Source organism: Mastomys coucha, unplaced genomic scaffold (genome assembly GCF_008632895.1).
Source record: "Mastomys coucha isolate ucsf_1 unplaced genomic scaffold, UCSF_Mcou_1 pScaffold4, whole genome shotgun sequence".
NCBI lineage: Eukaryota > Metazoa > Chordata > Mammalia > Rodentia > Muridae > Mastomys > Mastomys coucha.
The window spans coordinates 48,703,134-48,717,082 of NW_022196910.1; the positions used below are offsets into that span (position 1 = coordinate 48,703,134).

General features: G+C 45.2%; 1 protein-coding gene across 1 annotated transcript in view; it reads right to left on the minus strand.

Annotated features, from left to right (window-relative positions):
- Window positions 1–47: 47 nt before the first annotated feature.
- Window positions 48–13,949, minus strand: part of Xpot (exportin for tRNA) — a 37,171-nt gene continuing 23,269 nt past the window's right edge. The window contains exons 17-25 of the mRNA XM_031349459.1: window positions 13,819–13,914; window positions 12,621–12,906; window positions 10,412–10,601; window positions 9,323–9,439; window positions 8,886–9,001; window positions 7,688–7,735; window positions 3,231–3,302; window positions 1,094–1,150; window positions 48–867 (exon numbers count right to left, since the gene is read on the minus strand). Coding sequence (XP_031205319.1) covers window positions 790–867; window positions 1,094–1,150; window positions 3,231–3,302; window positions 7,688–7,735; window positions 8,886–9,001; window positions 9,323–9,439; window positions 10,412–10,601; window positions 12,621–12,906; window positions 13,819–13,914 — 1,060 coding nt within the window. The 3' untranslated portion in view covers window positions 48–789. The remainder of the gene's footprint in view (window positions 868–1,093; window positions 1,151–3,230; window positions 3,303–7,687; window positions 7,736–8,885; window positions 9,002–9,322; window positions 9,440–10,411; window positions 10,602–12,620; window positions 12,907–13,818; window positions 13,915–13,949) is intronic.

Below are 13,949 nucleotides of genomic sequence, written 5' to 3' on the forward strand. Positions count from 1 at the left end.
CTCTGGAAGAACACCTGGAAGACAAGCATTCAAACAGCACATGTGTCAGAAAGGATGGGTTTTCTTTTCAAGGCTTCTGAACACTAGTCACGCTTTGGTAGCAAACAATATTGCCTTCGGCCTTAAAAGAGCTGCTGTTGATTTGGTGATTAGAAGGTTTTACAGTTTAATATCTGAGACCAAAGAGTGGGCTAGCAGTCAGACCAGGCACTGGCCAGCACTGCAGTCCACACACAGTGATGTGAATTGAACATGCACTAGAAATAGCACACGGCAGGCAGTGATTTCTGATGGGGATGCTTACCCTCTAGGCATGTCCCAAAGACCTAGAGAGCCGGTATTCACCTGACAATCTACGTGCAGAAAAGTAGGACATGGTGACTCACACCTGCCATTCCAAAAGCTAGGAGGCTGAAGCAAGAGACACTGAATTCTAAGCTAGCCTGTGCTACATAAGAAAGACCCTGTCCCAAAAGAAAGCCTAAAAGGAAGCCATCTGTCTTAGTTGGCTTCAACTGTTGCCATAGCCTATGGTCACCAGAGAAGTCTCAACTGAGGGACTGACATCCCTGTCTATTGAGGACTGGTCTGTGGGACAATGTCTTGACTTTTAATTGATAGGAGAAGGATCAGCCAACTTTGGGTAACACCACTATCTGGGTAGGTGGTTCTGGACTGTGTAGGAAAACCAGCTACGCTTTAGCCTGTGCCGAGCCAGCAAGCAGTGTTCCTCTATGGTTTGTGTTTCAAGTTCCTGTCCTGACTGCCCTCAAGACAGACTTGACCTGCTCACCTTAACTCCAACAGCTGCCCTCTAATCTCTCTGGTTCTTCCATTCTCTAGAGCCCACATCCATACAGCACACATCTATACAACAAGGAAAGCCCAAACACTGTTCTCATACCAGTATATTCAGGAATTAGACAATTAGTACAAATATCTAATTTTAAAGATCTTTTCCAAGACCTTACTTCATGGAGATTCACAAAAACTTCTACAGTTACATCTTCTTAAACAAAGAAATTCCAGAGTGAGTTAGTTAAACATTGTGCTCAAAGGTTACCAAAGAGACAGCCATTTCCCAAATACCTACCTTTAGGTAATTTTTAAAAACTTTAGCATCAGGCTGCTGAAGTGCTTGACAGAATTCCTAGGTGACAAGGAAGGGAAGATAGGAAACTCCATTTAATCCAAGCCTATGGTATTCAATAATGTAATCCAATATTACATGATGGTCAATAAACACAGCTTACACCATAACTACTTTACACACTTAGCAATAGTAATGTGCAGTATGTGTGCAGCAGGTCTTACAGCATCTGTCTCCCTGCATAAATGAACACCCGTCTAACTGAACAAGATCCTAGTGAGAGACCCTGTTTCAAAAAACAGGTGGCAGCTCCTGAGAAATGATAGCCAAGGTGGACCTCTAGGGTCTACAAGGATGTACACGCATGCACTCAAAGGAAATCCTGCTGGAATAGAACAAATACAGATAAACTTTGTGGACATCGTGCTAAATCAACCAAACAGTCAGAGAGAAAAAAGCCCCAATTCTACTTCTCTGAGGCCTCTAAAACAGCCAAGGTTATAGAATCAGTGCAGCAGGGTAGTTTCCAGGACCTGGGAAAGAGAACTTAGTAACAGGAAGAAAATCTAAAAAGACCTATCTACTGCTGTATAAACAGAACACTGTACAGAAGACTTAAAAATGCTATGCTGCACCCTGTGTGGTGTCTTCTTATTGCAATGAAACTCAACAAACCTCCAAAACACTGAACGAAGCACACGTGGAGTCTATGTGAGTGGGTTTTCATTCTTGGTGGCCCCTTTCTACAAGAGCATCTGACCCTAGCTAACATTCAGATCTGGGCTGATACTTTACTAGCTGCATGTACCACTGCACAAGCAGTGTGGGGAGCTGTCTAACAAAGCACAGGCTACTGTAAGTGTCAATGTACATGGTACCTTTCTAACTACCCATCTCAAAACAGAACTTCAGAAGATTAAAACTTGACACCACCCCAGGCAGAAGCTCTTGGATTGTTTTGTTTCCCCTTTTCTATTTCCTTCCTTCTTCTCTTTTTGTCATGCCTTGAACATGGTAGACAGACAAGCAAGCATGGTATCACTCAACTGCACACCCAACAGACAGTCTTCACATATTGTGATCACTGTTGGCAGGCTACAGAATTTCTTCCTTTTTCTTCTGTTTGTTTTTCAACAGACTTTCACTCTGCAGCCCAGCTGGGCCAGAACTCACTGTATGATCTACAGTAGGTTCAGATTCATGACAATCTTCCTGCCTTAGTCCTCCTAAGTGGTGAGATTGCATGCATGCATGGGTGACCATGCCCACCTGAATGTTTTCAAATGCATAAAATACTGTAAGACTAGGGGAAAAAAAAGTGACTATAATGAACTTTGATTTTTAAAAAAGTTAATTTGTTTTTATGTGTATGTGCTTGCATGAGTTTATGTTCACAAGCCCTTAGAGGCCAACTGGGTCATCTCTGGATCCCCTAGAAATGGAGTTATAGGTGGTTATGAAAATATTTAGTTTGGAAGCAAAATCCAGTACTTTCCTAGGTAACAATGTAAGTAGTACCATCCAACCTCTCATAATTGGAAAACAGTGACACACAAGTAGCATTTCCACATATCTCCACCTTCTGTGACATGAAAATGTACATAACATCGGGTTGGGGCAGTCCTCAGAACCTCAGAACCAAATAAACATACTGAGTGTGGTTCCAGGCAGGCCACTATGACATCCATGCCCTGGGGAGGTGGAACAGGAGGATGCAGCTAGGGCTTGCCGAGCAGACAGTCAGGCTTACCTGGTGAGCCAGAGGCCAGTGAGAGACTGTCTCAAAGGTAGACAGCATTCCTAAGGATGGCACCTGAAGCTGTCCTCCAGCCTCCACACATGTGTGCACACAAGCACATGTAACCATGCAAACACATGCACACAGAAAAGGAAAACGTGTGTAACAACAGACAATGTTACTAAAGTTGTGACCTATCCCTTATTGGACAGGAGGAAATTAAATTTGTATCCGAGGTCAGTAAGACTAAAAACATAAAGGTGTTCCCATTTAACTTCATGGATTACTTCTCAAGCCAAGCTGAATGCTATCTGGCTTCCTTGAATTAAAATTTAGATTTCCAGTATACACTCACATTAATTTAATAAAATTATGAGTAAAAAGCTTTAGGAGAGCTCATACCTGAATTATTTCTGGAGCAACTTGTAGGGAGGGCAGGTATTCTTGTTGAAGATACTGAACACACTCGGGGCCCTGCAGATGAAAAGATAACTGAGCCATTGTCTTTCTGGGCATCAGAAACGCTGGAGAAAGGACGGGAACAACGCATCCATACTTTAAAGGCAATACAGTATGATAATGGAGAAGACAAACACTGGAGCCAGACTGCCTCAATTGGAAGCCTGACTCTGTGCCAACTTAATCAAACTAAATGCTCTAAGCCCCCAGTTGTCCATCTGAAAAATTAGGTTATTGGAAGATCTGATGAAATATATAAGTTATCTAAGTATCTGTATATATTATATACAGAAAATATACTATGTAATAAATAATACACAACAAACAAATTTCATGGAGTTAACACTAAGCATTCAGTACTTGTTAACATTAGGGCTAAGTATTGCTAAAGCCTGCTGCTAAAGCCACAACCTCGGGAGCAGTGAAGGCCAGTAGACAAGGGTGGTCCTATCACCTGTCAATGAGCAGAGTAGCTCTAGAGGCACGGAGGGAAGCCTCTGAGTGGCCCAGGCTAACAACTGACTTTCCTCTTCCAACAAAGCAGGAAGCAGAGGAGAGAGGGTGTGAACACAGACCAGGAAGAGAGGGGCCAGGTGGATGGAGTCAGAATATGGTTTTCAAGGCACTGACTCCTGGCTCCCCAGTATGTAAAACCCATGAAGCCAGCTGTGGTTTATTCCTCTTTCTGGGAGAAGGGTGCTAAACTCAGGGGGGCAAGAGAGGAGGCCATAAATAGCGTTAAGCCTTGCCGGAACCCAGGACACTTTGAAAAACACTTCCTTTTTAGCAATGTTATTTCTGAGAGAACAGCTATAAAAAATTTGAACAAATCTAATACTTTCTCGAGACAGAGTTTCTCTGTGTAGCTCTGGCTGTCCCGGAACTCACTCTGTAGACCAGGCTGGCCTCACAAACCCAATACTTTAAAAAAAGGAAAGGAACAGCAGGAAATGTGATGTTTGAATTTGGTCACTTTTGTGGTCCAGTCTGTGGAGGCCAGAGGTTGGTTCCAGGTGTCTTCACACACTGCTGTGTGCCTTAATTGTTCTTAAGTCTGGAGTTGGCCAACTTGGCTGTCAGTCAGTAAACTGGAGGGATGCTCCACCTATCTGGACCCAGCCTCCACACAACACTGAGAATACAGATCTGCACAGCCATGTCTGGCTTTGCCTGGGTGCTGATGTAGTAAGCAGCTGATGGACTGAGCCATCTTCTCTGTCCTGCCTTTGGTAACTTCTAAGGGTATTAGTAAGTTGGTGGTTCCAACCTGAAAGTAAATAACCCAACAGACTCAGTGGTCTATGCCTAGCATTTGGGAGGCTGAGGCATGTGGACTACTTTGAATGTAAAGTCGGCCTGGCTGTCTCAAAACAAATCAAAAAGCATGCCTCATCTGGATTCCTGTCTACCATCATAGTACTCCTCAATCACAGGATTCTTTACCTCCTTTCTACCTTCACTCATGGCCCTCTACTTAGATGGGCCTAGGTCTCAGCCTTCTGACCCCTCAGAGGACATGTGTCATCTGTGGGAAGGACCCCTGCATAGTTCTGAGGAGTCCACCGGCCCTGCTCAATTCCAGTGCCCTGCTCGCGCCATTCTTACACAACTGTATTACTACCACTTGAAAGAGAGAAACACACATGCACACACACACACACACATACATACCTCTTAAAAACCTAGAATTTGGGGCCAGGGGAAATGATGGCTCAGAAGGCAAAAGTGTTAGTTGCAAGCCTGACAACTAGTGTGCAATCCCAGGGTCCCACAGTGAAGGAGACAAATGACCCCTCAGAGCTGGCCTCTGACCTTTGTACCTGTGCTGCAGCACACACACATGTACATCACAAATACACAAATGTGCACGCACACACACACACCTACATTACACACATGCACAAGTGCACATGAGAGAGGAGGGGAAGCATTTTTTTTATTCTGGGAAAGTAAACTTGTACTAAAATATACAAAATCAGTAAACAGAAACAATGTAAAGATCTGTGACTAAATTAGGGTTTTTTTTTTTTTTTTACTCATTTAGAATGAAGACAATAGGGTTGGCAAGATGGTTCAGCGGGTAAGAGCACTGACCACTCTTCCCAAGGTCCTGAGTTCGGATCCCAGCAACCACATGGTGGCTCACAACCATCTGTAATGAGACCTAACGCCCTCTTCTAGTGCATTTGAAAGACAGCTACAGTGCATTACGCCGGAGTGAGCTGGGCCGGAGTGAGCTGGGCAGGAGCTCACAGCCATCTGTACAGCTACAGTGTACTCATACACATAAAAATAAATCAATAAATAAGTCTTAAAAAAAAAAAAGAATGAAGACAATACTTGAGAGCAACATTATTTATGTCTGAGTGCTCTTCCTGCATGTACACCTGCAGGCCAGAAGAGGGCGTCAGATCCCTTTATGGTTGTGAGCCACCATGTGGGTGCAGGGAAATGAACTCAGGACCTCTGAAGAGCAGCCAGTGCTCTTATCTGCTGAGCCAACTGTCCAGCCCCAGAACACCACTCTTAACTCCTGTCTTCCTTCATCCTAAACTCAAGCATCTACTCTGTCTGTCTCCTCTGCCCTTAGCTTTCACAGCAGTCTGTTGGTTCAATTTTTAGGTTTCTGTGTATGTGTGTATCTGCGTGAGTATGCGCGCCCAGTGAAGCTGCAGACGTTGCTGGCCTTCACATGTGAGCAGGAAGGGATGCAGGTCCTCTGCGGGAGCAGCATGCACACCTCACTGCTGAAGCCGCCTTCCCCCACCCCCCAACCTTTGGGTAGTTCTTCTTGTCCTGATCCTACAAGTTCTGATGGACTTGAGTATGAGAACTCCCAATTAATTACTACTACTTCACACTCATATTCCCATCTCCCACCCAGCTACATTACTTGGCCTACTGATTTTCCGAGTATTTGTTCACATGCAACAACACAGAGCTTCTGACCACCCATCCCCACGCGTAGATGCTTGAGCAGAAAGGGTTAAAGCCTCTGACCTCCCAGCAGATGCTGCCCCTCATACACACCCAGCTTTGCCCTGAGAGCCAGTCCAACCAATGAACATTCATCTGAAGACAAATCCACCTGTGCTATCTCATCTACCCACTGAAACACTTATGGCAACACTGAGGCACTGCTTCCCCGACCCTGAGCTCCAGACACTCAGGATTCACTGTTTTCCTGCATCATAGCCGTCCTGGGCTCTGGCTATCGTGCCACAGGGATAGTGGAGTGAGAACCTCCAACTCCCTGTCACAAGGAGACTCACGCTCAGAGAAGTGAAGGCACTAAAGCAGAGAGCTTGCTTCTTATGGGGACAGGGAATGGGCTGCTTTGCAGTGAGCTGCAGTCTGAGGGAATTCTGGTCAGAGCTGGACCAGAGAAGTTGAAATCAGAGTTTTTATTAAAAGAAAAACAGTACTGGGCTGAAGAGATGACTCATTGGTTAAGAGCACTGACTGTTCTTCCAAAGATCCTGAGTTCAATTCCCAGCAACCCCAGGGTGGCACACAATCATCTGTAATGAGATCTGACACCCTCTTCTGGTGTGTCTGAAGACAGCTGCAGTGTACTTACATATAATAATAAATAAGTCTTTAAAAAAAAAAGAAAAACAGTACTTATTTTTAAATGTTGGCAACTAATTCAATTTATTTGACAATAACGTAAAGTCATCATGATTTATAGATTATTTACTACTGACCAAGAACTCAGTATTCGGAAGTAATAAGTCTCTATTCATTGACACCTGTAACCCCAATGTGTGAGAGGCCGAAGGCAGGAAGACTGCTATGAGTTCATGCCAGGCTGGCCTACTGTGTGAAAACCTGTCTGAACAAGCTAATAAATAAGTCAATTAGTAAATAAAAATAAATCAACTAATAAAAGACTAGAGCAATACCTCCCCTAGCAAAGCATTTGCTGCCAACAGGAGGATCTGAGTTCCACCCCCAGCATCTACTTTAAACCCGAAACGGTTCCTTGGGATGGCCTACCAGCCAGCCTAATTGTGAGCCCCAGGTCTCAGAGACAAACCCAGTCTCAGAGAATGACGAGAACAGTAACAACCAGAGTGACCCCTGACCTACACAAGCACATGCGCACATCCTCGACGGCAGCTTCTCACCTGTGCATGCATAGGCTCACTCATACCTGGACACACAGAGAGGAGACAAGGCAGAGAAATGTGACTGTGCAGAAGCCAAACTTGGAAATTATCCTGTGACCCACAGTGTGAAGGACAGCCAGCCAGGGCTGCTTTCACTCAGCCCTTCCCAACCACCCAAAGAATCAGCGCTGACATCACCTTGGGTAAGAGTTTGTAAGAGCACTAGTCAGACCCAACTGAAAACAAATATGGTTGCACTCAGGTGAAGGAGTCGGGGCCGGGACTTACCCGTTTGAGATGGATTGTTTTCAGAGTCACGGCACACTCAGAAAGCGCCTGTAAAAAACAAGTTCAAATATTAATATGGGCAGTTAGTTCTTCATTACAAAAACAGCTTTCTAACCCTCCTGCCTTCAAGCTACTGCATGGAAAATATTGACGGCTGAGTGTGTGCAGGATGTGGCAAAATAACAAGACTGCACAGAAAACAGCAAAGACCAACCCTGCGGCCGAAGAGAGGGCTCAGTGGTTAGGAGCGCCGCTGCTCTTCCAGGGGACCAGGGTTTGACTCCCAGCACCCACATGGTGGCTCACAGTCATGGGTGACTCCAGTCCAGGGATCTGACTCCCTTTTCTGTCCTCAGAGGGCACCAGGCTTACAGATGGTACACAAAGCATACATGGAAGCAAAACTCCCGTAGACATAAAACAGAAACGGAGGCCGGGCGGTGGTGGTGCACGCCTTTAATCCCAGCACTTGGGAGGCAGAGGCAGGCGGATTTCTGAGTTCAAGGCCAGCCTGGTCTACAGAGTGAGTTCCAGGACAGCCAGGGCTACACAGAGAAACCCTGTCTCGAAAAACCAAAAAAACCAACCAACCAACAAACAAACAAAAAAACAGGAACGGAATACAAACTGCAGCCCTAATGTAGTACACGGATGGGCTTTACCCAACTACTGAGAAGCGAGAAAACAACTCTCTACCATACAGCGCTCTGAGATCTGGGACCTGTCACATGGGAAGGATGCCTTTTAATGCCCCCAATGATAGGGGGCGCTGCTGAGCAGAGTAGCAGGAGCAGGGTGTGATGGTGAGCACACTCCAACACTATGGAGGTCTGCAGGCAAGAGGACTACCTACAGTCTGAGGGCAGCCTGGTGTGCACAGTGAGATGCTGGTCAGTGACATCCACAGAGCAAAACCAAAGTGAGGAGGGACAGAAAGAGGGACACTGAAGGAGGAGGGATGGGGAGAGGAGGAGGAGAGTGAGACAGACAGAGACAAATGGGAGAGAAAGAAAGGGAGGACGAGGCGAAGGGAGGTAAGGCACTTGCCTAACACCCTGAGTTCCATCCCCTGAATACAAACTAACTTGATCAAAGTCACTGATTCTGTATGGAAACAATCTGGGCAACCAAGCCACCCTGTCAGGAGAGGATCTTCTACCAGGTCTACCTGTGGTAAGCAAAGCCTGGGGGCGCTCACCAATACTGTCTGTGCGTCTGCCAGGTCAAAGGTCTGCTTTAAAGGTGCCAGGAAACACGCTGGGACAATGTGCTTATAAACGAAGTCAGCAAAGCCCACTGGTCCATCCTTGCCTCCTGCCGAGAGAAGCCAAAGTTTCACCTTGCTTCAAAAGAAAGTCAGACAGCCCATGCCAGGAGCATCCGTTCCCAGCTCCTGCTTCTGTCTGGATCAGAATTCCTTTCCATCTCTAACTCTGCCATGAAAAGGGTTGAGGAATGAAGGGTTGAAGCAAGTATATGGGTTGGGGAATGAAGGGTTGAAGCAAGTATCAGCCTGGAGGTGTTGCGTACTGTAGGACCAATGACTAGAATACACAAAGCCTTGGCTTCTTGTTCTAGTGCTGGGGGTAGAGGTGGATAAACTTTCAAAAAACAAAAGCCAAAACCTCATCTCACCCCAGAGCTCCACCAGCTTTGAGAGGATGATAAAACACGTTTTCTGTGCAATTGGATCTGGATAGTCAACGGCTCCTTGGATAACAGTAACCAGCACCCGTTCTACATTTTCTGCACCTGAAGAGAAAAAAAACAAAACAAAACATCTTAATTTCAAAAGGAAAACACAACCGGAAGCACCCATTTCAAAATATACAGTTAAATCAAAACACACCTATAGCGTTATAAAATCCTGTCACTTATTCCATTCACTGAGCACTTAATTTCTAAGCAATGAAAAGCCAAGACTCCTTTAACTTAAACCTTGCTCCTCTGAATTTTTTTTAAAGACCTTGATGTGCAGACGAGGCTAGTCTTCTAATCACAGATGTCTGGCTGTCCTTGCTGCCTAAATACTGAATTAAAGGCACCATGTGGGGGTTTGAACAAGAATGGCCTCCATAGGCTCATATATTTGAATGCCTGGTCCCCAGGACACAGTATTTGGAAAAGATTAAAAGTGTGGCCTTGCTGGAGGGTGTGGCTGGGCTCTGGAGCTTCAGAAGCCCACAGGGTTTCCAGTCAGCCTGCTCTCTCTGCCTCGTGCCCATGCTCCAGCACCACGCCTTCCTATGGCCATGTGCTCTGCCATGATGGTCCTGGGCTCACCCTCAGACACTGTAAGCACCAAGATCTTTATTCTATGAGCTGTCTTGGTCATCACAGCAATAGAAAACTAGCCTAAGACACTCACCGTGCCCAGTTTACCCCTTTTCCTTTTTAAGAAAAGGCCTCAAGAACCCGCCCTGAATGCTGCGCAGGATGGCTGCGCATCTGCCTAACCTGCCTCAGCCTCCCAGGTAACGGGGATTACAAGCCTGCATTACCATAGCTGGCCAGTGCTGTTATTAACTTCAAGATGGCATCAAGACCCTGCTGTCAGGCTGAACCTTGCACTGTGTTACTTGCAGCAATTAAAAAACATAGGAAAAGACAAACTGAACATATACTAATCTTATGTGCTGGACATGCACCACTTCTGCTCACTGTTGCCCACACAGTGCACACTGTGACAAGGATGTAACACACTGTGCAAGGCGTGCACCCTACCTTGATTGGCGATCACTTCGCTCGTCCCACTGCCAGTGACCGTCTGCAGGAAGGCGAAGTAGCTCCTCCTCAGCATCTGCTTCTCCAATGCCGCTGACTGGTCGTTGTCTTCTGCCGGCCGCAGCAGCACTTCAAAGATGGCGTGAAGCAGGGGCATGAACATCTGCTGTAAAAATGGGGATACCTGCAGCTGAAGAGAAAAATGATTGTTACTGCACCTCAGTCATGATGGAGAAATGTTAACGTGACACTCCAGGTAGGAAATGTCACACAAACTTATAAAAACATACACATTACAGAAAGACTCAAGATTAAACTCTCAGCAGGTATGGGGCTGGAGAGATCTTCTAGAGGACCTGGTTCAGTTCCCAGAACCTACACGGGAGCTCACATCCTCGTAACTTCTGTTCCAAGAAATCTGATGCCATCTCTGGCATAAAAGTAATTTTAACAAGTTCAACTTGTATCTTACAGTTGTGGTTGTTTCAGTAGGTAAATGCACATACTGTTCAAGCCTGGTGAACTGAGTTTAATCTCCAGAACCCACATAAGGATAGAAGGAGAGAACTGAGTCCACAGAGCTGAACTCTAACCTCCATGCATTGGTATGTACGTGAACGCTGAATGCACATACATACTCTAATAAAGTTAAAAATGAAAGAAGAAAGAAACGGTTTGGGAAGAAATAACAAGTGATCATAATCAAAGGTGACCACGGGATGTTTCCAAATTTAAATATCTAAGGAAGGGCTGGAGAGATGGCTCAGCCGTTAAAAACACGGACTGCTCTTCCAGAGGTACTAAGTTCAATTCCCAGCAACCACATGGTGGCTCACAACCATCTGTAATGGGATCCAATGCCTTCTTCAAGTATGTCTGAAGACAGTGTCAGTATACTCACATTAAGTAAATAAATAAATAAATAAATAAATAAATAAATAAATTGGGCAGTGGTGGTGCACATCTTTAATCCCAGCACTTGGGAGGTAGAGGCAGGCCGATTTCTGAGTTCGAGGCCAGCCTGGTCTACAGAGTGAGTTCCAGGACAGCCAGGACTACACAGAGAAACCCTGTCTCGAAAAAACCAAAACAAAAACAAAAAATAAATAAATCTTTTAAAAATAAATAAATTCCTAAGAAAAAAAATCCTAAAAAGTGAATTTTGTACAATTAAACTAACGTGTGACTTCCATTAGTTAAATTCCTCATCCTATCTGGGCTCCAGCCTCCTCATCTGTAAGGCAGGATTCTTACAACTTGAGGTATATTTTCAGGAATATAGAGCAACATCAAAAACCATTCAGGACAGATTTGAACTTAGAAAGCATTATGCGTTCACCACCATTCTCCAGAGCCAGCTCACACCTGTTGTAAGTTCCTGTCTCTAAAACTGCCTCCAATGTACTGGATTACTTTTAGACTCTTGTTCCAGAATCAAAGTCATATGCCACATGTTTAGAGGTAGGAATCAGTGCTGGACTTACTTGCTTTTCTCGGTAGTTTTCTCTTGCTATGTGATTAACATTTTTATTTTGCTGCTCTTGTAAAGGACCTAGATTTTGTTCCCAGAACCCCCATGGGCTTGTAATTCCACGTTCTGTAACTCCATGATACAACACCCTCTTCTGATGTCTTTGGGCACTAGGCATACACGCAGGCAAAACACTCTTTACACATAAAAGTAATCTTTTTCCAATCTACAAATTTACCTAGTCTTTCCTGTAGCAGACAGCATATTACTGGGAATGTTAAAGTCTCTATGATCCATGTAACCAAGTAACTCATCATTTAGAAAGTAAAGGATGGGCTGAGGGGTGGCTCCACCTGTGAAGAGCTCTCTGAGCTTGAACCCCAGACCCTGTAATGGCAAGCAGGCATGGTGGGGTGCACCTGACACTGTGGCACTGGGAAGATGGAGGACGATTACCAGGGTTTACTGGCCAGCCAGTCGTAGCCCCATCAGTAAGCTTTAAGTTCAGTGACAGACCACATATCAACAAATAAACGTGGAAGAAGATGGAAGCCACCATGTGGCCGGCATGTGTATGAGTAAGCACACACACACCCTGCCCCTGCCGGCCAACACACAGTAGAAAGGGACAAAACCTATAAGCTCTCTGGGATGCACACATGCAATTTCACGTCTGCAGAGGACGGTTAATTAAGTCAGGAGTCTTGGTACCCTGCGGTCTATTGAGCACAATGGTACCTTGAACTTGGCCGTGATCTGGTTGATGAGTGGAATGAACTCCTGGAGGTCTTTCGCTTCGCAGTCTTTGAGCATGTGCTCTGAGGCAGAGGGGATGAATGGGAGGACCTCTTCCTCGAGGCAGATGATCATTCGATGGAGGAAGGTCCGAACCCCGCTTCGGAGCACGTCCTTTTGCAAAGGGCAGCTAAGGGCTGGCAGGAACGTCTGTAAACAGTCCAGATAGACTTGGGAGCAGCCACACTGTTTCACAGTCTGCTTGTTGCTGAAGGCCTTGCTGGTTCGACTACATAACCAAGAAACAGGCAACCCAGTTCAGTGTTAAGTCTTTAAAAGTTCAGAGTATGGAAAAAAAAAAAAAAACAGACCTAACACCAGGAAACCAACACCTTCCTATATCAGAATCAAGTCCATCCTTGCTTTTAACAGTCGCGTGAAAATGACTGCTTCCAGACTATCATTTTAGATCAAAAACGTTAAATAAAGTTAAGCTAACAAGATGCAGTTAAACACAAGCTGAGTCTACCCATATGCTTTTTAAAAATCCTGATAAAGTCTGCAAGAGAAAAATGTACTTACTGTGACTAACCCATTAGGCAATCTCTGTGTGTTACTCATGAAATTTAAAAAACAATCTAATCACATTCACAGCCAAGTTACTCTTATGACCTGGGGTCTGGCTCTTCTGCTGAACTTTATAGTGCAGAACAGCTTCCCAGGATAACTTATTAGCAATCACTTCAATTTCCATGCTGTTAATAAAAAAATGTAGAAAGAGAAGTAAACGCCTGAGTCTTTGAGACACACTGTGACACTACGAAGCAGAGCATCAGGATGCCTCTTCAAGGGCAACAGGAAAGCACAATGTTGCAGTATGCTGCTGTACACAGACACTTTGGCTAACCTCTTGAAACACAAGACTTATACTAAGGGAGTCAGGATCCAGAGTACTAAGGATTTAGGCAGTCTTCGTGATGAACATGCAGCTAGCCAGGGCTCTGTCCTCTCTGCTGGCTGTACTTTTAACTTACTGGAGAGACACAGGATTATACAACCCTCTGAGTAACTGATTCAGCTTTTAAAACAGCTGAGTGTGTCCATGTTAGAAAGACCCGCACTAGAGGTTCTGCCTACTCGGATGCGCAGCTTTACCTACACAGGCGCATGGCTTTGCAATCTTAGTTGCACTTGGGCTCACCTAGCGAATCCAACCGCGTGGTTGAGACTGTCTGCAAGAGATGCTTGTCTCTCTTCATCCTGCGCCATCATCAGCTTTTCCAACAGAACCTTAAACCTCTCCATCAGCGGTGTCAGGAGGTCCTTCATTAA